This window comes from Halichondria panicea, chromosome 10 (genome assembly GCF_963675165.1).
Source record: "Halichondria panicea chromosome 10, odHalPani1.1, whole genome shotgun sequence".
Classification (NCBI taxonomy): Eukaryota; Metazoa; Porifera; class Demospongiae; order Suberitida; family Halichondriidae; genus Halichondria; species Halichondria panicea.
In genome coordinates, this window is record NC_087386.1 from 6593079 (window position 1) to 6615021 (window position 21943).

The following is a 21943-nucleotide window of genomic DNA, read 5'->3' on the forward strand; positions in this document are numbered from 1 at the left end:
GTCATCATGGGGGTGGTGGAAATACAGGGGTGGGGCATGTAGATCTAGGTTTTCCCACAGCTGAGCTCAAACTTCATGTGCATGCTGAGTTCGAGTACAAGTACGTATATTGTGTGCTGCTCTGGCTCCTGCTATACCGAGGCCAATGCAAGGCGCATAAAAGCTTTATTGTGCGTGGTATCAATAGGTTATAAGGTACGTTGAAAACATGCTGTATTATTATAGTCAGCATTACACATTTCAATATCCCCCCTTAACTTGGCTCACTTGTAGATGACTACCTATACTGCTGAATACAAAGCCATCTGTAGCTGCAGAGTGGATCTAACCAAGAAGCTCTCTACGTGTGTCAATGAGGTAGCTAAATACTTTTACGTCAGAATGAAGTACTGACTGACGACCAATGCCAGACTATCATCAGTGCTGAAGACGGTGCTGAGAAGCTCATGAAGATTATTATTGTTTTCATCGAAGACCCAGTCAGCACACTGGATTCTTTTGCCTACTTAGTAACAGCATTGAAAAGAGGTGGAAACAGATTCTTTCAAGAATTTGTCAAAGACAAAATTGAAGCTAAACAAAGGGAAATCTACAGGGAGAAATTTCTCCAAGTGCCGCACGGTATGTAATGATGGTTACGTAATGGTGATGATCATTATGAGTTTAATTTTCCTAGATTTCCTGGCATCAAAATACCACGTTTTCATCAGCCACAGCCACAGCTGTGAGGCTGACACCATGCACACAGTGGACATTCTTATGTTGCGACTGAAACAAGAACGCCTCCGCGTGTTTGTGGACCAACGTAGCATTTGGCCTGGGGACAAATGGCCATTTGAGATTGCCTCCGCCATCAAAACCTGCAATGCCTTTGTCGTTGTGTTCAGTAAACGCTACGTGAGGTCCGTGTACTGCAATGGAGAGCTGTTCAAAGCAGAAGCTCTTGGCAAGTGCATGTTCCCAGTGGTGTGCGAGGATGGTTGGGGAGATGTACCTGGAGGTACTCCTGTGATTGAGGTGTTGAAGGTCTTTCAGGATGTGTCTCCAGTGACAGGAAATAAGGAGAAGCAACTAACAAGACTGGTCCATAGTATCAAAGGTCAGTCAGTAATGAATCTCAGAAATTAGTGTGCCACCATCTTAATTGAAGTATACTGTTACTAAGCAGTATTTCGTTTTGCAGGAGCTGTGGCATCATTATCACCTTTATCACCCGTTGCCATAGCTCCAGATCCACCTAATCTACCCACCGATCATGCTGGTGAGATGTGCTCACTATAGTGTTCAAACCTTTACCCCCCTACACACTACACCCACACGCACACACACACACACACACTACACCCACACACACACACACACACACACACACACACACACACACTACACGCACACCACACCCACACACACACATACATACACACACACGCATACATACACACAGACGGAGCTACACCAGAGAGGAAACAATCGTTAGTAGCTGCCTGGAAGGAAAAGCTTGCGCCAAAGCTGTCTCTAGAAATCAGGCAATATGATCTAATATTGGTCGCTGGATTATTTGACAAAGTGGAGCCTTATTTAGATCAGTTCTGGTTAACAGATGGTGAAAAGAGTGACGTACGTGCTAGTGCTCTGCTCAATGGCACCCAGGTTGGAATGAACACTGCTTTATCAACGTGGAAGTCCCACCAACCTTGGCATGCAACGTATGGGGCACTACTGGATATTGTGTTGAGGCTGAAGAAAGGGAAGATAGCTCTTGGACTGTGCGAATTCCTGGACCAACGGCAATGTTAGCAAACTATAACACTATATGTAACATGTATAATAATAATAATTATTTACTCTGTACAGTGGTGAACAAAGCCGCTACACAACTGTCAGAGCGCACACCTCTAACACAAGATGAGATTGATGCTCTACAGAAGCTGATCGAGGGAACAGGAGTGAACATTGATGACATCATTGCTACTGGTCAAGGCCTCACTCTTGAAGAAGCTCAACCATTGCTTGCTGAGAAAGGATACATTGAGGACGCAGGGAATCTCAAGACAAGGCTACAAGAAAGTACGTATCTAGTGTTCCATGTCTAAATTGCCTGAGGGTTGTATGCCATTCACTTAATTCAAGTACCGTATAGCGCGAAATTTAATTTCCAAGACACTTAATTTTCGCTGTTTATAGAGAAACTCTCCACAAAAATTAGGTCCACTTAGCTACATCATTTGGCCAAAATCAACAAAAATAATGCTTTTAGAGGCACTTCCACGAAAATAACCTCAAACAATTTTGTGTGTGTAGGGTTTTGATTCGTGGATTTACAAACTATAATTTTAGCTACAAGAGTCAGAAAAGAGCTGCAAACTGTACTGCCAGAAGTTGCAGCAGCCATTGCGAACTTTAACCTAGCTATTGCAGATACACTCTTTTTTCTGCGCATGGAATTGCCTCTTCTATACTTTTGAGCAAAGCAAAACATATTAGCATAGCCAGGAACACATTACCGAAGGAGCGTCTTACCTCGGGAATCGCATCTCGTGCAAGTTTGCCCTTATATGCAAAACCGCTAAGTGGGTGATAATCATCTGTGGGCGAGTGCTAGTTGAGCTGAAGGTGCACTTTTACCATGCAAGCATAGGTCAATAAAAATGAAAACTACAGCTAGCTAGCTAGCTATAGGCCTGGTAGTAAGGCTCTAGATCTCTCTTCTAAGAACCCCAGTAAGACTCCCTACTGCAAAAACAAAACGCCTAGTATGTGTTAGTCTAGGTCTAGCAAACTTTCTCTTCACAAAGTAATTGATATGCTCCTCTTTTAGAATTTTCTATACCTCACCAATGACAGTCTCTTCCATGATGTATACCAACATTCATCAAAGACCTAGCTATTCATTTTAGCTCTTTCTGGCTCAACCTAGCTCTCCTGCTGCTGCACTACATACAAAATCTGTTTATAATGATATTCACAGGCTGACCGCAGTCTGTAATCTATGTACACAGTACTTTCACACTTTTCATATAAGGCAATGCGGCGTTTAGGAAAACACACGAGATGCGATTTCCGAACCCATGCACAGTTAGACGCTCCTTCTGTATTTTGCTCCTGGCATAGCCAGGGTATCATACAGGATTTTAAAGTAGAGGAGGAAATAAGAAAAGTAACCAGAACATTTTGCTAAAAAAAAGGGTCAATACCCTGTTATAATAGGACACTCAGTCATACAACTAGTACCTGAATGCAAAAAATGGGGGGGGAAACTGGAGCTGGGGGGTATCCCCCCTTTCCTCCCCCCTGTATGACACCCTGACAGCGCACATTCATTGCATTAATTTTTTTTCATAGTTGCTAAAGAGCAGCAGCGATATCTCGAGATACTCAAGGATTTAATGACAGCTGCTGGCACCATCGACCTTCGCTACTTGAAACTGTATCTTGTTGGCCCACCTAATGTGGGCAAGACGACCACTCTAAGCCGTCTCCTAAAAACATTTGAGAATATTCATTCAGCAGGAGACAAATCAAACATTCAAAGTACGCTACTCGCTAACTGTATTCAAGCGTTTGCTTTTGTTGGTGACGACACAGCAGAGTGGCTATCTTCCAATAACGTCGACAATGAAGCTTTTGTTCAACTATTTGTGTGGACCGCTGAACACACCCCTCAGTGAACAACTAAGTGAAGAACACACTACTCCACCCGAACCTTCCAGAGAACAGTCACATTTCAACAAGATGAATCCCACAAGCTCATTTCTGTAGAGAACGTTGTTTCACAAGTTGATAAACTCGATACTTCAGATGGAGAAACAAAGACTTGCAAAAATCAAAGAATTAATGATTGTATCAGTCGATTCCAAAAATTGATCAAAAGTGGAGACTATTCTACCCTTTTCAAGGCTTTGGGCACATTTTTAGATATTGGAGGTCAGCCAGGCTTTTTAGAAATGCTCCCAGCCTTGAGCACTGGTCCGGCCATGTATCTCGTCTTCTTAGACTTGAGCAAAGAGCTAAACGAGCCGTACAAAATCCATTTTAGTCGCAAAGGCAAAAAAATCACTCCCTATGACGCTATACATACAGTCAAAGAAACAGTGTCTCAAATCCTTTCTTCCATCAGTAGCATACATAGTATCCCTCAAGTGACCTGTTCATTCAAGACCGATAAAGTTGATGGATTTAGCGAGAAGCTTGAATTATTCCAACAAGTTAGTCCCTTGGCTGCGCTGATAGGCACTGACAAAGATAAGCTGAAGGACCCAGAGAAGGAAATCAAGAAAAAAAGCGAAGATTTAAATGACATTGTAAAAGAACAGTTTGATAAAATAATGATTAGTCCTGACGCTACTGATTCAAATCTATTTACCGTAGACAACCACCATGGAACTGAGCAGTCGGACATAGGCCCACTTCGTAAAGTGTTAAGTGAAATCTTTCAAACACGCTTCGAGAATGCTTCGTTACCGATTAGACCAAAATGGCTTTTATTTGGACTCATTCTCCGAAGGGAATACAAGATTGCTAATATTGAAGATTGTTTAGAGTTAGGAAAGAAACTTGAAATGGATGAAAATGAAACGAAATTTTGTCTGCGGTATCTTCATGACTGCGTTGGCACTGTCATGCATTACACAAGTGTTTTGAATGATAAGAAAAACTGGCTCAAGAATCATGTAATCTGCTCCCTTCAAGTACTATTCGATAGCATCAGTGAGCTGATTCTTCCTTCTTTGTGTGTGCTTCGTTTTGGAGGTGCTTTCACTGAGGATGAAAAAAAACTGTTTAGAAAGGGGCAATATTCAGCTGAAACTATCGAAATGTATTGCAAAAAGTCAGGAAATAATGAACTTATCCCAGCCAAGAATCTTATATCGCTTCTTCAACATCTAAACCTTCTCTCTGAAGTCGTTCACAAAGATGTTAATGACCCAAGCAAGTGTCGAATCACCTATTTTATGCCGGCTATCTTAGAGTGTGCTTCACAAGAGGAGCTGACCAACCCACCTCCACCAGATGCCAACAACCCAGAGCCACTGCTCATCACATTTAGCTGTGGTTACATTCCAACCGGAACTTTTTGTGGTCTGATCACTCGACTAGTTTCCCAAGGCCCTCATGGAATTCTCAGATTTACGTGGGAGTTAGTGGAAGATGGTGTCAAGCGAAATTGTGTATCTTTTTTCATCGATAGATCAAACAAGGTGACCTTACTAGCCCACGATCGATGCTACGAAATTCAAGTTGTTCGCCATCCTAATGGCCGCATGTCTCTTCATGACCTTTGCACTTATGTTTTCTCAGTGATGCACTACACTCTCAAAAGCCTTTACCCACACTTGGTTCCTCAAATTGCGTTCCAATGTCCCTGCCCTGGTCACCAGTCCAGCCGAGATAATTTGTGTGTTTTTACTGAAGATTTCTTTCTTTGTGGTAGGAATCCAGTGACACCAACGAAAGACCAACAAGCTTGGTTGGGTCAGGTAGGTTATTTATATTTAAATGTTTTGTGTTTCATTTCTTTTCATATTTGTGCAGACTGTCTCCATGCATTGGTCAGAGTGCTAGCTTGGGAGTTCTCAAGTTCATGAAGGGACAGTCTCTGGAGAGATTCTCTTTCAATTGGAGCAAAGTGGGAATTGACGACACACAACCTCCAGCTGATGACTGCAAGCCCAACATTCTGACCTTCAAGAGTGTGCGTGAGGAGGACCTGGGCTACTACCAGTGTGAGGTGAAGGAGATGAAGGCTGGGAAAATGGTAGTGGTCCTCACTGTCTACAGAGCTCTCTACGAAGATACGCTCAGTAAGTTCAGTACGTACATGTGTCGACCTTCTGCTTCTTTGCTTCTTACCAATCACTTACGTATATTAATTATAACTATAACGCTTAAATTTTCGCATTACATATTCATCAGTGAGTGAATCATTGCTAGGAGAATACTCAGGAGCAGCTGGACAGAAGAGAAGACTGTCAGCTGGGGAGACGTCCAGTGCAAAACACACACGGTCAATATCTCCTCAAGGTGTGTTGTTAGGTGCCCTCCATGATCTTTAGCAGTATTTGAATGGAACCAAACCATACCAAGTTTGTACCCTATTCCTAGAGTCTTACTATTCACTGTGTGTGTATAAACCCTAGCTTTCTACTTTAGTGACTATTGTTCCTTGTAGGGGATCACTTTGATCAGCTTATTATCGCATTACATCTTGTTACTATATAAGGAGAATGCGCAGGAGTAGCTGGTCAGAAGAGAAAATTGTCAGCTGGGGAGACATCCAGTGCAAAACGCACACAGTCAATATCTTCTCAAGGTGTGTTGTTCAGTGTTCTGATTATTGACAAACCTTACCTGGCGTTTACTATTCACTGTGTATGTGTCTAACCCCTAGTTTTCTAGTGACCCTTTTCTATTGTTCTTGGTAGGGGATCACTTAGATCAGCTTATTATCGCATTACATCTTCATTAGTGAGTGGCTCATTGCTATAGGAGAATGCTCAGGAGTAGCTGGTCAGAAGAGAATGCTACCAGTGCAAACTACACAGGGTCCCAAGGTGGTGTTGTTTGGTGTCCTAATCATTATAATTATATATAACTATAGCTGGAAATGTTCGTAAGTGAAAAGTTTCGCTATTTGGCCTCAGAAGAATTGTAATATAGGTAATAAGGAAACCACACCCACCAATAGCTTTGCATGTGAAATACCAGTGCGTGGGAGTTTCTCCCAGTTTGCGTTAAAGTAAATTTTTATTAGCGTTCTCTAATGTTGGGATATGATCATGCAAGTAATAGACTTAGTTGTGACACCGCCACGAGTGCCATGCACATGAGATATATTGGCTCAGTGTATAGTGACGTAGCCGCGGCACTCAGCACCATTCACTGTCCAATATGGTATATATATTGGCACACCGGATCTTTGAGGTCAACCTGCAACAAGAGTGTGTTATTGCACCTCTCATTATGCCTCGAGGCGTAGCCGCACAAGGGATACGGTAAAGCTGACTGTGTGTGTGTCTGTCTGTGTGTGTGTCTGTTCCAGCTGTAAATGCTCAACGGTTGCAATGAGACGAAAACTAACAGCTTCTATAGGCTTCTAGCCACCTTCTCTTGGATTTTGATTCGTGGATTAGCAAACTATAAAGCTTCTTTCTCGAGTTATGGCTAGTTTGACTCACATTGAAGGCTGTTGCAGTCTCTTCAGAATCTTTCATAGCATCATCTGTCCGCACAAACTTTCTATTCAACATATGAGTTAGCCTTGCACTAAAGCGCTAGCTTTTTGTTAGCTACAAGACTCAGAAAATACCTGTTAAAACAGCTAGCTAGCAGTAGCCATTTGTGAAATTGATCTCTTTGGACACACCCTTTAATTATTCCTGTGGATGTAATGCGCATGCGCCCATGTGATATCCAAGATCCAGATCCAGATCCTCCTGGCAGAATCATATTTTTCTTGAGGGCCTGGTAAGTCACAAAACACTACTATATAACAATATAGATAACAATATGCATGTACAGAAGTCTTTTCTTCTTAGATTAAGTCTTTTCTTCTCACTCAGTGACTTTATATAGATAAGCTAACTTTATGAAATAATTAGTAAAATTATGCACTTCCGCTTATAATTAATTGAAAACAAAATCTTCTTCTTTGTTGCTTCCTAGATCCTTGAGGTCCTGGTATAAGCAGCCACAAAACACAACAATGATACCATAATTATACAATTGAATAGGTGCAAGTCAGTTTTAGACAAATTATTTTATACACTTTTTCCTCTTCTATACTTCCTCTTCTATACTTTTGAGCGAAAGTAAATCATGGCGAGAGGCATTAGCACAGCGCCAGCTTGAACACTAGTTGTATACTGTACGTTGCTCAACAAGTCGAATCTCAGGAAATCCTATAAAAACACTTATCCTGTTTTGACAATGTATATCAGGGTAGGTGCGATGGAATTAACCTATGCATGGCGAGCAAATTATGATATCTGGTTGCCTCCTAGCTATGATTAAGTATTTGAAAATCTGAAGCTCTCACCAGCAACACTCAAGCAGGGCCCTTCAGGTTCTAGATATGTTAGTAGCTAGCTAGAACTAAAGAAAGAGAATTGCTGACCAAGTTTGAGTACTTACATATGAAAGGTGAGTATTTGTTTGCACATGTACATTTGAATAATACCAAACCTTACCTTATTGAGTTAGAAAGCCATGCACTGAAAATCATTTTTGCTACGATTGACAATCTTTGCCCACCCCTACACCTTATTTTGTTATAATTATATATACCCTTCAATCAAACACATGCACACAGACGGAGCTACAGACAGCTGCCATGGTGCTAAATCCGCTGCCTGCATGCATGGAAGGGAAAGCTTGGGCAAAGCTGCCTCTAGAAATCAAGCAATAATTATGATCTAATTCTGGATTATTTGACAATGTGGAGCCCTAATTTCTTCTGTCAGTTAGATATTGAATGTACATGCCAGTTTTGTTGTTTGGAAATTACCCTTGTATCTTTAATCAAGAGTTCATTATAGTATATCAGTAATATGTCTCTGTACAATGCATTGTGGGATGGGGGTGGAAGTGGGCATGTATAGGGGTTTTTCCCTGCTGAGCTCAGCTTGTTGAAAGCCACAGGCAAGAACCAATGCAAGAATCTTCAATATAATTAGCTTTGTGTGTTAGCTAAGGTGTGTTGAAGTGCACAGAGTCAGCATTACACATTTCAATATCCCCCCTCACAGCAGATGACTACTGGTACCCCTGAATACAAAGCCATCTGTAGCTGCAGAGTGGTGCTGACAGATAAGCTCTCTGCATGCATCCAAGATGTAGCTAAACACTTACGTCAGAGTGGAGCACTGACTGACAGACAATGCCAGACAATCATCCATCATGAAGACGGTGCTGAGAAGCTCATGGATATGATCATTGTCGACGTCAAAGAGCCAGACACCACATTGGATGCTTTTTCCGACTTAGTGACAGCAATAAAAAACAGTGGGAACAAACACTTCCTTACATTTGTCAAGGATGTGATTGAAGAGAAACGAAAAGAGTTCTATAGAGAATTGCTCACAGTTCCACCAAGTATGTGATATAAATAGTTATTAATGGTGATCATTGAATTTTCCCATGTTCACAGGTTTCGTGGCATCTCAGGAATATGACGTCTTCATCAGCTACAGCCGTGAGGTTGGAACTATGCGCACAGTAGACACTCTTTTGCGTCCTCCACTGGAACAAGAAGGCCTCACCGTGTTTGTAGACAGAGATAGAGTTCGTCCTGGGGACAGATGGCGATCTGAGATTGCCTCCGCTATCAAAACTTGCAAAGCCTTTATCTGTGTGCTCACTAAACGCTACATGAGGTCTGTCTACTGCAATGGAGAGTTGTACGAAGCAGAAGCTCTTCGCAAGCGTATGTTTCCAGTGGTGTGTGAGGATGGTTGGAGAGATGTGCCTGGAGGTGCTCCTGTGATGGAGGTGGTACAAGAGGTTCAGTATGTCTCTCTAGTGGCAGAAGACAGCGAGACACAACTGAAAAAACTGGTGCAAAGTATCAAAACGTCAGTCAGTGCGTAGTACCTGAACTAACTGCACCGTTACACTCTTTATAGGTATAGATCTATTGTTTTGTTTAATACCAAACTGCTGTATTATTTATACATTTTGTATACATTTTGTACATTTCCTATTTTTTGTATCTTACCCTTATCAGGAGTGCATCATCTCCTGCCCCTATCTATATAATTATGTGTTTAGGCAATTGCAACATGTCAAGTTAAGTGTATACTCTTGGTACAGTGCCCTGGTGCATGCTGCATGGTGTCATCAATATATGGGGGTGGTGGAAATACAGGGGTGGGGCATGTAGGTCTAGATCTAGGGGTTTTCCCAGCTGAGCTCAACAAACTTCATTTGCCGAGTTCAAGTACGAGTACGTATATTGTGTGCTGCTCTGGCTCCTGCTATACCGAGGCCAAGGCGCTTTATTGTGCGTGGTATCAATAGGTTATAAGGTACGTTGAAAACATGCTGTATTATTATAGTCAGCATTACACATTTTAATATCCCCCCCTTAACTTGGCTCACTTGTAGATGACTACCTATACTGCCTATACTGCTGAATACAAAGCCATCTGTAGCTGCAGAGTGGATCTAACCAAGAAGCTCTCTACGTGCGTCAATGAGGTAGCTAAACACTTACGTCAGAGTGGAGCACTGACTGACGAACAATGCCAGGCAATCATCAGTGCTGAAGACGGTGCTGAGAAGCTCATGAAGACTATTATGGTGATGATCATTATGAGTTTAATTTTCCTAGATTTCCTGGCATCAAAATACCACGTTTTCATCAGCCACAGCCACAGCCGTGAGGCTGACACCATGCACACAGTGGACATTCTTATGTTGCGACTGAAACAAGAAGGCCTCAGCGTGTTTGTGGACCAACATAGCATTCGGCCTGGGGACAAATGGCCAATTGAGATTGCCTCCGCCATCAAAACCTGCAAAGCCTTTGTTGTTGTGCTCAGTAAACGCTACGTGAGGTCCGTGTACTGCAATGGAGAGCTGTTCGAAGCAAAAGCTCTTGGCAAGTGTATATTCCCAGTGGTGTGTGAGGATAGTTGGAGAGATGTGCCTGGAGGTGCTCCTGTGATGGAGGTGGTGAGAGACGTTCAGGATGTCTCTCTAGTGGCAGGAAACACAGAGAATCAACTAACAAGACTGGTCCAAGGTATCAAAGGTCAGTCAGTAACAAATAGTGTTACCCCCAGTCCGACAAATAGTGTTACCCCCAGTCCTACAATTACAGTTTCCATTCACAGGAGCTGTGGGACTTTTATCACCCGTTGCCGTAGATCCAGACTCACCCACCAACCAGGCTGGTAAGACGTGAAAGAAGTAACTATGCAACCTCCTGGACCACTGCAGTGCATGTGTTAGCAAATTTTGTATCTTTTGTATTTATTTTCATTGCATTTCCTTTATTTCATAGATATCTAGGTCTATATACCGTATAGCAGGTAATTTTCGTTGATGCAAATTTTCGTACGAACCACAAGTTTAATATTTCGTATTCTAATTACATATACACTCGTATAGCTCAGAATGGTGGACGTAGAAAACCAGGAGTAAAAGAGAAGGTAGAACCTTTTTCGTACAATAATTTTTTGTGTTACGAAAAATACGAAATTTGGACCATATGAAAAATAACCTGCTATACGGTAGTTTGTCCACTTGATGGGAATTCCCCCTGTAGTTTTGATAATGTATTATGATGTCATGTGGTAGGTTGACTGACATAATTTGCTACAGGGATTGAAGAGGCTGAGATGAGTTCTTTACAAGCAGCTGACACCTCCACAGATGAGGACAGCTCTGATGAGGCTGGACCAGACTCTCTCCTACAGAAACATAAATATCTCATAGATAAATGTCGTGAGGTTCTCTGCGGATTATTGGACCCTTCTCAAGTGATCCTACAGCTCAGAAAACAAGGCGTATTCACTCAACTAGACCAGCAGACCATCCTCGCCAGGCCTACAGATTTAGAACAAACTGGACATATTCTGGATCAGCTGTTCAGACGAGGACCCCATGCACTGCACGAGTTTGTCCGATGTCTCAAATCCTTCGAGGACAAGTACTCCTCCATTGCCTACACCCTCCAGCCAGTCAACCATCGCATTCTCTGGTTTGCCTCAAGCCCCACACTGGCAGCAGCTGTTGTACACACGTTGGAGGAATACAATGCAGCCAAATTTCCAGAATTCCCCGGGAAAATGGGACCAAAAAGCAAGTACATTGTGAGGAGAGCGTCTGTTTTCGTGAAATGGATTCCAGTTGAAGATTCTGATTTGGACGATAGTTTGGACATTTTTGATTGTGTTGACGATATTGAAGTGTGCCTAGTGTTCCCCACGGCCGAGAGAAGTGGTCATGTGACTGAGGCCATGACGGCTGCATTTCAGGAGTGCCCCCGTCCGTCTATCGCTGTGATGAGTGGAATGTGTGAGGGTGTGGATGTGAGGGCGTTAGACGGTGGCAGTGATGTCATTATTGTTAACGGCGTTCGTACACAGTTCCCTCAAATTGACCTCGATCCCCCCACCACAGAAATAGCCAAGAAAACCATACAAACTAAATTCACACGATCTACAGAATGGAGCAAACGCTTCACCAGAAGACACAGCGTTCGCCCCAAAGAGCCGCTAATGAACTGCATTGACACGAACCCTCCTCAACCATTGGACACCAGTCTGCACACCACCTATGTGAGTGACGATGGACACACCCACCAGTTCTATGAGCTATGTCGGAGCAAGCTTCCTGGGGAAACCCCATTCCTGGCCACTGTGGGCGTGGTCAACAAGGAGTGCCCGGAGGAGACGAGATCCTCTTACACTGTGCTGAGCAGTAGAGTTACCATGGAGATATGCAGAACTTTCATGGAGAAACATTGAACAAACTAACCATTAAAATAATTGTCAATGAATATTTTCGTCGTGTATAAATAATGTACGTACTTTCAGTTGTCAATATTGTAATGAGCAATTGTCAATAATAACATTAATAATTAATAATTATTATTATAACATTTATTGTGCAATAAAAAATAATTGGCTGAACTATAAATAGCATTTGCTACAAACGTTGGGTATAAAAATACACAGAAAATAGAGTATATATAATGATGAGTTCAAGGTTTAGTTTAATTATGAGCTTAATCAGGGGGTTTCCCTCACGAGGCCTCTATGAGGGAGAGGGTGGCCATGTACTTGGTGAACTCTGAGAAGCTCACACACCCGTCGTTATCTGTAAGGGGGGCGGGGATGAAAGGGTTAATACTGCACACACACACACACACACACACACACACACACACACACACACACACACACACACACACACACACACACACACACACACACACACACACACACACACACACACACACACACACACACACACACACACACACACACACACACACACACACACACACACACACACACACACACACACACACACACACACACACACACACACACACACACACACACACACACTCATCTCTATTTAGAGGTTAATAATTGTTTTGTGCTTGCCACCTAGAGGAACCACATAGACCCATCCCCATTATCAGATACTATCACCACAAAACCACCTGGCCCAGACAATACAGCCTTATAATAGAGATGTCAGACCGGAAGTAGTGCGTGGGCGTATTTTCGTACAGTAATTCAATGGTAAGAAACGGGACCAGAAAGTGAGTGAACAAGAAGGGCTTTCCGCAAGCCCTGGAAGAGTCTAGCAAACAACAGCTGTTCCCAGGGGTAAAAAATAGCGTAAAATTTGATTTTTATAACAGTTTTTTATGATTTTAGCATTTGATACTTGTTCTGTGTGTGATTTTTTCTCAAAGGTGATCATCATTTTGTCAACCAAACATGAAAATGAACAAAAACACAAGTGACTATGTCTTTCATCTCTAACTCTCTCTAGATTATGCAAAAAGTTGCTACAATAAGCTTTTATTTCTTGCGGAATCACATATTGCATGGATAGATGGGTGGAGCTGAGAATAGAAATGCAGTAAAATCAAGCCAAGTGTACCAATAGATGTATTTATTTCTTAGAAGTTCTTAGAAGTTACTGAAAGTAATTATTGAAGCACTCTGAAAGCCTCTGTTGAAAAGAAACAAGAAAAATTGGAGAGAATTCCAGGGACAACAATGTAATCTACCAAAACTATTAAATTGCAAGAACTAATTCAATTTGCACACGAAACAAGACAAGAGTAATCTACTGTATTAATTAGAAGCTGTCAACAGAGTTGTATCATAAATTTATAGTTGTATGGCCTTAAATCTACATCACACTAAAACGAATTATTTAGACCAAATGAAATTGACAGAAAAGTTGCTTTTAAAGATCAAGAAACAGATACAAGCGTAAGGTGGACATTGATGAGAGTTCTGAAACATGATACAATATACTGTACGAAAGAAAAGATAGCATGGTTACTTTAAATCCATCTCTGAAGCAGGAGACATCACACTATTATAGGGACATCATAAAGATACATTACAAAAACATTATAAACTTCATAATAGATATTAAATTGTTACGATGTTAACTCCCGAGTCCTGAGTGTCCATTTCATACGTTTTTAAAAGAGAATAGACCAAGCGGTTCAGCAGATATGCTAACTTTAAGATCATTTCCGGTATTAACAACAAATTTCATTAGTCCCGCCCAAGTACATTAAAATGCGGTAAATTTTTGTACGAATTTTTCCCTGACTAGTGTTCTTCAAAACGCTGTATCTCTGCATTCGCTTGACCAAATCGAGTGCAGTAAAGTTTTTCTGGTTTGCCTAGAGTGTTCAAAAGAGATAGTAATACATAGGAGTTAGAAATAGCAAAAATGAAAATCGGTCTGACATCGCTACTTATAAGATAAGCCTCCCTCAAGGTCAGATTTAGTTTACACAAGTACATAGCCATGCAAGCTAAGTTGAAGTATTACAGCAGCCAATATCAAGTCTAAGATAAGTTCTATATTTTATGTCAGCATTACCTCCAATGTGAATATAGCTTACAATCAGCATGGCCCCAAATGAATAGCTTACAATCATTATTTAGTTCTGAATGCAATTGCAACAGATGAATGGGGAGGGTTGGTGCACCGTTAAAGACTCTTTAACCCATCATTCTCGGCTCTCAAGGCCGAGCATCTGTTTGCTTTTTCTATATCTGTATGGTTTTGTGCTGTCTAATTTTTTTGTTTTTTGTTTCTGGTAAATCCTTGTCGTAAATACACTTAATTAGCATCAGATGTCAATATGATTTAAAATTAAATTAAGCGAGCATCCCGTTTGAGCTAGTAATATGAGCAGTGGACACAATTCCACCCAAAAGTTACTTATTATTTTCTTATAATTTTATTTTGAAACCTCAAAACACACACACACACACACACACACACACACACACACACACACACACACACACACACACTGAAAGTATGAGTACCACTACATACACTGTATAAACGGTCAAAGCAATAACCTATACATTTTGTCATGAAAGCAATAGCCACTTAATTTAAATACATGAGGTTTTTCAAATGGCCATCTAGTAATAAGACAATCTTAACTCAAGTTATCAACCATCAAAGATAGCTACCAAAATAGCTGCGTATGCTTCTCGGAGAAATCAGTAACCCCAGCTAGTACCTTTGTCCATGTCTGAGATGAGTTTGCTGACCTCAGAGGAGACCACGTCCGACTGAGAGCTCCTGGAGAGAGGCAACAAATAACGACACTAATCACACGTACACCAACAAAATGTACACATGCTAATCATTCCTTGATGTTCAGGTCAACACACACTAATACGGTCCCTCTTTAGTTTAGAGTTGGCTCTGTAACTAGAGTTCTGATGGTCTAAATTCTGATTTTCTGAAGATTAGAAGGAGCTCTTTCAGATAGTATGCTCAGATCCCAAATCTGTTTTTTTATTTTTGGAAAAAGACTTTGTCAAAAACAGGCCCAAAATAGACTTTTGATTACTTTTGATTCTGAACGGCCTCCTCTCTCTAAGCTTTCATAAAATCATAAAATTAACGTTATTGGATCAATGGAACTAAAGTTATGGCTGTTCAAAGATGCTCTATTTAACGCTATAGGTGTGGTGCACTTGTATAGCTAGCTACACAGCTATTAACTCACCTCAGCTCCACTGCAAACTCTTCCAGCTCCTTGTAACTAAGTGTTCCATCGCTGTCCTTGTCTATAGAGTCAAACACAAGTCTCAGCTGTTGACTATCGCCGTCGTCCAGTCGCTGCAATAGGCTCCTGTGGTTGAGGGGGTGGGTTAAGAGTAATTACATAAGATAGAGGATCGAAAAATAGCCACCACTTTGAAAAGTCTACCCTCGATTATAGCTCTTACTGTGACAAGGAGGGTATGAGCTTTTTCTTTCTTCTCTCGACTGGCATCTCGGCCGGGGCTGCATCTTCTTCCTTCTTTGGTGCCTCCTCCTCGATGACGCTGGCACACTCAGACTCCAGGAGGGGTGGGTTATCCTTGACTGAATTTTCTCCGGAAGTTCGTCGAATTATTTGCAGTCTCCTGCACAAAAGTACAGTTTGTAGGTATCACAATCACGTTATATTAACCTCGATCATTGTCTGCACTGTACTAAGTGTTTAATATACAACAATTTGGCAAGCTATTTTCGGGAGGCCATAACTTTTCTAAAAAGCAATCAATATCAAAACTGAAGTATGGTATTTGTAGCATGATAATTATGCTAAGATCAAAGTTCTGGGTGGGGCAAAACACAGCCTATTTCGACAACAAAAACCAGTGGCTATTGCTAAAATAACTCTTACCCGACTACTTTGCTGAGTTTGCGTATACTCTCCCAGCCAGGGTGGACCTCGTTGACAGAGTCTCTTCTCAGAGCGGCCTTGAAGCGGCGACTGCCCCCCTCTCCTGTGTAACCCTGTCGTAGGTTCACTAGACTCTGTCTCCGCAGCTCACCAGAGCCGTGAGTGTAGGCCTGCAGGGAGGGGTCATTAGTAGGGGGGCATTAGTAGGGGGGGCATTAGTAGGGGGGGGTCAATAATAGGGGGGGGTCAATAGTAGGGGGGGGCATTAGGAAGCCTTTGGTATTGTCAAGAAATATGGTGAGAGCTACCGCAACTACTGTAGGGTTCTTTAATGAGCTGCATAAGCTTCTGTCAATGGGTATTCAGAGCTGAAACAAATAACTGATCCACTTTGTAAGCACGTAAGCTATCAAAGAGCTACAGAAGGCATAGTTGCATGGTCAATAAAGTTATGACTCCTCAAAAGTAGCTATAGCAGTACATGTCTCACCTGACCATAGTTGACAGTCTGAGATCTCTTTGGTAGTCGTTTGGTTGTCTCCAGGAGCTTGGCAGCAACATCCTCACCATCATCCTCACCATCATCCTCCCCCACCACCACCGGCTGTGTGTGTGTGTGTGTGTGTGTGTGTGTGTGTGTGTGTGTGTGTGTGTATGGGTGTGGGTGTGTGTGGGTGTGGATGTGGATGTGTGTGGGTGTGGATGTGGATGTGTGTGGGTGTGTGCCATTCTTTCATATTAAACTGCATGTTGCTGGGGGTCCAACACACACCTACACGTACCTCTGATTGTGTATTGAGCACTACGCCTTTTCGTCTCTTCTTCCTTATACTCTCAGGTGTGGGCATGCTCGCCGGGACTACTGTGGGTGTGATCGCAGGGTGTGTGGTTTCAGGATGTGTAGGTGTAGTCTCAGGAGGTGTGGGTGTGGTCTCTATGGCTGCAGTTTCCTGTAATAAGGCTATAGCAATAAAATCCACAATCTATTCCAATACTTACCTTTTCTGGTTCTAGTGAAGCACTTTTCTGTTCAATCACTTCTTTTGGGATATGTTCTACTTCTTGCTGCTCTTTGTTGCCTTCTTCTTCTTGGACTTTAATCTCTTCTGACGGCTTGTGATAAGGTGCCTGTTCTATTGTCACCTCTCCGGCCTGCGTGATCTTGACAACCTGAGGAGAGGGGCTAATCACCATAGCAACACGATTAATCAAATTATAAACCTGAATATCGTCCTCGTAGAATACTAAGAGTGCGGCCTTGTTGCCATGGGAACCACAATAGTTAGCAGCCGAGAACAGAGTAGTTACATAGGGAAATGTGAACGTGTCCACACGATTGTCAGTGTAGGCAAACCCCACCCCCTCTTCCTTACACTGGTGGGCTCGGATCATGCCTGAGAGAGAATAAATAAATAATATGGTACATACACATTATGTCAATGCAGTGATGTGCCCACTAGGTCAGTGGTGGTTGGTACTAACTCTACCTTCATCTATAGGCCTGGTTTACTACATGTATACATAAGTATTGAATAGATTGAGGATTGAAAAATAGCGATCACTTTGTGCACGGTTGGGTGTGGGTGTGGGTGTGTGTGTGGGTGTGTGTGTATGTGTGGTGTGTGTGTGTGGGTGTGTGGGTGGGTGTGGGTGGGTGTGTGTGTGTGTGTGTGTGTGTGTGTGTGTGTGGTGTGTGTGTGTGGGCAGTGGTTAGTTACCCATGAGGTTGTTCTTCTCCAGGAACTGTGTGACAGATGCGTAACCAAAGAGATGAGAGCATCCTCGTGGAGGGTTTGGCAGGTAGTCCAGTTCAAGAAACTGTGGGGGAGCAGAATACAGTCGCTATGAACTATGGCCCCGACGAAGATCTCTTTCTAATTTTGTATCAACAGTTCAAGTTTTGGTGGTTGAAAGATAAACTACCTCCCAAAGAATATTATTATTATGATGGTTCGGGGACTCCTCAGCTGCCATAAACTTGAATTCTGTCGATTCAATTTCAATGATTTTATGATTTTCTGAAAGCTTAGAAAGAGACCTTTCAAATGGTGTCATCAAAGTTCATATTTGAAAGAAAAAAATATTTGCCAATTTGGCGATACCATGAATAATAAATAATAGCCCATGGTCCAAGGCCGAAAAATGACAAATTATGGTCCCGACAAAATGTTGGATTTAAATACGTCATTTGAAAGGTATCTTTCTAAGCTTTCAGAATATAATAAAAATGTTGACATTGGATCATCAGAACTAAAGTTATGGCCGTTCAAAAGATGCTTTTTTAATGCTACGTGTAGGTACACACCCACTTCTTTTGAATGGCTCTGTAACTAGAGAGTTCTGATGGTCCAAATTCAACGATTTTATGATTTTATGAAAGCTTAGAAGGAGCCCATTCAGATCGTATACTCAAATCTTAATTTAGAGCGAGCCATGACTTCCCATCAGACCTACTTCTACACTTACGTCAGCATAGTCTCTGTCAGAGAGCCGGTATCCCAGCACCTCCTCCAGGAGAGGGTCTGCCCACAGGAGGTCACAGAATGGTCCAGTCAGAGGAGGCTCTACAAAACGATCCAACTTTGACAATACTTCAAGAGTTGTTACCTTGGGACCTGGGGACAATCACAGAGTAATATTGAACCATTATGCTTAGCTTCTCCAATTAAGGAATAATTTAACAATATTCGCACATTTACTGTTAATTATACAATACAATAATTATTGTATAGAAAATTGTACTAGTGCGAAATTTTCGAGGCACTCCTGGGTTAGCAATCCTCCATAAAAATTAGGTCCACGAAATACTTCGTTATAACAACGTCATTTGACTAAAAAATGCTTTTAGAGGGCATTCCACGAAACTTAAGTGCCTCGAAAATTTCGCGCTACATACATGACATACATACCCAGTCCACCGTGACAACAGAACCACCGCCCCAGACCTGTCTCCAGCACTGCTCCGATAGGTAGAGCATCAAACGCCTTCATAAACCATTCATAGACCTCGTCTCCAACTTTAACCCCACACTCTGTCTTGAAGCTCGGACCGTCCAGATACTCCCGTGAGGTCATGGAGCGTGACTCGTGGTTACCACGTATCATGTACACACGGTGAGGGTACACGACCTTTAGGGCCATCAAATACACGATGCATTCGCACGAATAACTTCCCCTGTCAACATAGTCGCCTAGGAACAGGTAATTGTGGGCGGAGTCTTGTCCTAGCTTGAGCATTAAATTAGGTAGTTTGTCAGGATCCGCCCCCTTACTCGGAGAGGTCTCTCTGTCGATCTTTGGTTCCTCCGATTTCGATATTCTACTCTTGCTGACAAGGCAGTTCGAGCGTGTTCTGCTCGGAGGCGGTGACTCTATGGCTTCATCTGGAAATTCGTTAGCGTCCCCTACGCCAGCTGGTGGGACTGGATCCGGGGGCGGGGAGGTCTCTGTGTGAGGAGTGTATAAAGTGGAGCGTGTGTACGGGATTGGTGTTTACCTGGTGATGGTTGTTCGCAGATCATGTGACGACTGTTGGTATGCTCGAACACGTTGTACAAGTCACAGCACTGTCCGTGGATGTCACCAATCAACTGAGTGTGTGGAATGTGTGGAGTGTGTGGAGTGAGGGTGTGGGAGTGTGGGTGTGTGAAGAAAATTAAGCAAGGCTTTTCACAATGTATTGTAAATGACATGCTACAATGGAGTGACTGTTTTCACAAGTAGTACAACCACTCACCACTGTATTGTGTGCTAATGTGAGTATGTTAGGCTCTGTCCTCATCAGTTGCTCTGCTGTCCTAGTGATCCTTATCACTAGTTCCTTCGTTAGTAGGCGGGGCTCCTGGAGGGGGGCGGTAATTGACCTATGAACTCCAGGAAAACATACCCACAGGCACTATATTATTTCCCGGTATTGATACAAATGACTAGCTCTAGTTATAAGTGGGGGATATAAACCAGTTAGGTAATGTGCATGAGTACCTCAGCCCTCGTGATTTGGGACAGCACACAAGTGACTGTACTGCCATAGTGATGGCGTACCTTGGCCATTGGTTGACATTCCTTGGTCCACTGATTCTCACGAGGATGGGTTTTGAACAGCTCTGAAAGCTGATTCAGCAGTTTCCTAGCCGTTACCTCTACACTTTCCTCGTCCATTATCCAGTCACTCAAGGGTTAAACTGTATACACATGCATGCGTGTATAATTATATAACAGGATATTATCATGGCATATTATTAAAACAACAATATACATAGTTGCGATATGGTAGGATACACGAACATGCACACACTGAGATGGTTGAAATACCAACAAAATATGTTTTTATGTAATATAGTACTATGCAACGTACACTCCCACCAGTATAGTATAATAGCGTGTGTGTGTGTGCGTGTGTGTGTGTGTGTGTGTGTGTGTGTGTGTGTGTGTGTGTGTGTGTGTGTGTGTGTGTGCGCGTGTGTGTGTGTGTGTGTGTGTGCGTGTGTGTGTGCGTGCGTGTGTGTGCGTGTGGGTGTGGGTGTGTGGAGTGAAGCCTTATCACCACCATAATTATGAGCATTGGATGGCTTCCATCGCTAACTAGGGCTTGTGTTAGTGAGAATGCTATGTGTGTAGATTGATGCTATGCAGTCAATTTAGCAGAGCTAGGTCAAGTTTCCCCCGAGTGTGTGTATGAGACCCACCACCACCTGGTGACATCCCTACAGTAAACAGTGTGTGTGTGTGTTTCCAATCAGTGCGTGTGTAATCTAGCTATAGCAACACGTAACCAACACAGGCTCATAAGATCAGAGTAGACTAAAATCACAATACTATAAATATAGAGAGTACAGAATATTCCCCCAAGCTCGGTATACCGTATAGCGCGAAATTTTCGAGGCACTTATATTTCGTGGATTAGCCTCTAAAAGCTATTTCGTTGCACAATGTTCGCGGAATGACTGCTTACCGGAAGCCACGCCTTTAAATCTATGCATGCTATAGCAGGTAATTCAATTTTCGTGGACTTAATTTTCGTGTAGGATTCTAACCCACGAAATCCGCGAAAATTAAGCCCCTCGAAAATTTCGCGCTATACGGTAATTAACAAGGGCAAATGTTAGCACGCCTTTAATGGCTTCATGCAGACACTACAAAGCCCCGACACTGCTCACTGCCAGGTAGCTACGGCAGCACACACACACAGAGGGGTACAACACACAAGGTCTCTATCTATTAACGCAGCTAGCTAGTACAGTTACTAAAGTCTCAGTTACTCACAATACTGGCCGGCCATAACCTGGGGCCTGGGAAACTAGAGGGGTCTTTACTAAAAATTAACTAGCACATTCCACGACGATTATGCCTCAGGTCTAGCAGCATGGATAGTATGTGTTTGCTAGTATAACTCACCTCAGTATTAGAGACTGGGTACACAGACAGCAGAGACAGGTGGACGTACAGTAACAACAGAGAGAACAGCTCTTTGCTGGGCTAGCTAGCTATGCTGATCTAGCACTCCAGCCGCCACGCCCCTCACCTACACCCACGCAA

The 21943-nt window shown here is 42.6% G+C and overlaps 4 protein-coding genes across 8 annotated transcripts; 3 read left to right on the forward strand and 1 right to left on the reverse strand.

The window, feature by feature from the left end:
• The first annotated feature begins 265 nt into the window (after positions 1 to 265).
• Positions 266 to 12577, forward strand: LOC135342646 (uncharacterized). Of its 2 annotated transcripts, XM_064539439.1 has the most exons (6): positions 266 to 621; positions 677 to 1099; positions 1184 to 1261; positions 1445 to 1792; positions 1855 to 2067; positions 3343 to 3671. In XM_064539439.1, the coding sequence occupies exons 1-6, from the start codon at positions 447 to 449 to the stop codon at positions 3666 to 3668; spliced, it is 1563 nt and encodes a 520-aa protein (XP_064395509.1). In that variant the 5' UTR covers positions 266 to 446; the 3' UTR covers positions 3669 to 3671. The 2 variants fall into 2 exon arrangements, with proteins under 2 accessions (XP_064395509.1, XP_064395507.1); XM_064539437.1 differs by lacking the exons at positions 1184 to 1261; positions 1445 to 1792; positions 1855 to 2067; positions 3343 to 3671 and adding exons at positions 10365 to 10750; positions 10833 to 10892; positions 11323 to 12577 and having other exon boundaries at positions 677 to 707.
• LOC135342665 (uncharacterized) lies at positions 3940 to 5672 on the forward strand. Its single transcript, XM_064539465.1, has 2 exons — positions 3940 to 5477; positions 5533 to 5672. The coding sequence occupies exons 1-2, from the start codon at positions 3945 to 3947 to the stop codon at positions 5560 to 5562; spliced, it is 1563 nt and encodes a 520-aa protein (XP_064395535.1). The 5' UTR covers positions 3940 to 3944; the 3' UTR covers positions 5563 to 5672.
• LOC135342701 (uncharacterized) lies at positions 5582 to 9779 on the forward strand. Of its 3 annotated transcripts, none has more exons than XM_064539512.1 (6): positions 5582 to 5801; positions 5914 to 6021; positions 6221 to 6310; positions 6487 to 6551; positions 8745 to 9090; positions 9146 to 9779. In XM_064539512.1, exons 1-6 carry the CDS (start codon positions 5582 to 5584, stop codon positions 9583 to 9585), a joined length of 1269 nt encoding a protein of 422 aa, XP_064395582.1. In that variant the 3' UTR covers positions 9586 to 9779. The 3 variants fall into 3 exon arrangements, with proteins under 3 accessions (XP_064395582.1, XP_064395583.1, XP_064395584.1); XM_064539513.1 differs by having other exon boundaries at positions 8748 to 9090; XM_064539514.1 differs by having other exon boundaries at positions 5932 to 6021.
• LOC135342610 (uncharacterized) lies at positions 12562 to 21942 on the reverse strand. Of its 2 annotated transcripts, XM_064539391.1 has the most exons (17): positions 21803 to 21895; positions 21094 to 21111; positions 20450 to 20589; positions 20145 to 20249; positions 19905 to 19998; positions 19318 to 19854; positions 18875 to 19023; positions 18127 to 18226; positions 17630 to 17802; positions 17408 to 17578; positions 17191 to 17358; positions 16899 to 17012; positions 16409 to 16578; positions 15966 to 16145; positions 15743 to 15868; positions 15248 to 15309; positions 12562 to 12822 (listed from the first exon to the last, which is right to left on the reverse strand). In XM_064539391.1, the coding sequence occupies exons 3-17, from the start codon at positions 20564 to 20566 to the stop codon at positions 12749 to 12751; spliced, it is 2340 nt and encodes a 779-aa protein (XP_064395461.1). In that variant the 5' UTR covers positions 20567 to 20589; positions 21094 to 21111; positions 21803 to 21895; the 3' UTR covers positions 12562 to 12748. The 2 variants fall into 2 exon arrangements, with proteins under 2 accessions (XP_064395461.1, XP_064395460.1); XM_064539390.1 differs by lacking the exon at positions 21094 to 21111 and having other exon boundaries at positions 21803 to 21942.
• Between the last annotated feature and the right edge of the window lies 1 nt (position 21943).

Bases quoted from the DNA above. Each gene is read 5' to 3' on its own strand.
- LOC135342646 (XM_064539437.1), top strand. From the start codon at position 447: ATGAAGATTATTATTGTTTTCATCGAAGACCCAGTCAGCACACTGGAT. The intron at 708-10,364 runs CAGCCACAGCCA...TTTCATCAGCCA, and splicing joins TCAAAATACCACGTTTTCAT to CAGCCACAGCCGTGAGGCTG. The intron at 10,751-10,832 runs GTCAGTCAGTAA...TTCCATTCACAG, and splicing joins ACTGGTCCAAGGTATCAAAG to GAGCTGTGGGACTTTTATCA.
- LOC135342665 (XM_064539465.1), top strand. From the start codon at position 3,945: ATGCTCCCAGCCTTGAGCACTGGTCCGGCCATGTATCTCGTCTTCTTA. The intron at 5,478-5,532 runs GTAGGTTATTTA...ATATTTGTGCAG, and splicing joins AACAAGCTTGGTTGGGTCAG to ACTGTCTCCATGCATTGGTC.
- LOC135342701 (XM_064539512.1), top strand. From the start codon at position 5,582: ATGAAGGGACAGTCTCTGGAGAGATTCTCTTTCAATTGGAGCAAAGTG. The intron at 5,802-5,913 runs GTAAGTTCAGTA...CATATTCATCAG, and splicing joins TCTCTACGAAGATACGCTCA to TGAGTGAATCATTGCTAGGA. The intron at 6,022-6,220 runs GTGTGTTGTTAG...TTACTATATAAG, and splicing joins ACGGTCAATATCTCCTCAAG to GAGAATGCGCAGGAGTAGCT.
- LOC135342610 (XM_064539390.1), bottom strand. From the start codon at position 20,566: ATGGACGAGGAAAGTGTAGAGGTAACGGCTAGGAAACTGCTGAATCAG. The intron at 15,869-15,965 runs GTAAGAGCTATA...CCTCAACCACAG, and splicing joins CTCATACCCTCCTTGTCACA to GAGCCTATTGCAGCGACTGG. The intron at 15,310-15,742 runs GTGAGTTAATAG...GCCTCTCTCCAG, and splicing joins GAGTTTGCAGTGGAGCTGAG to GAGCTCTCAGTCGGACGTGG.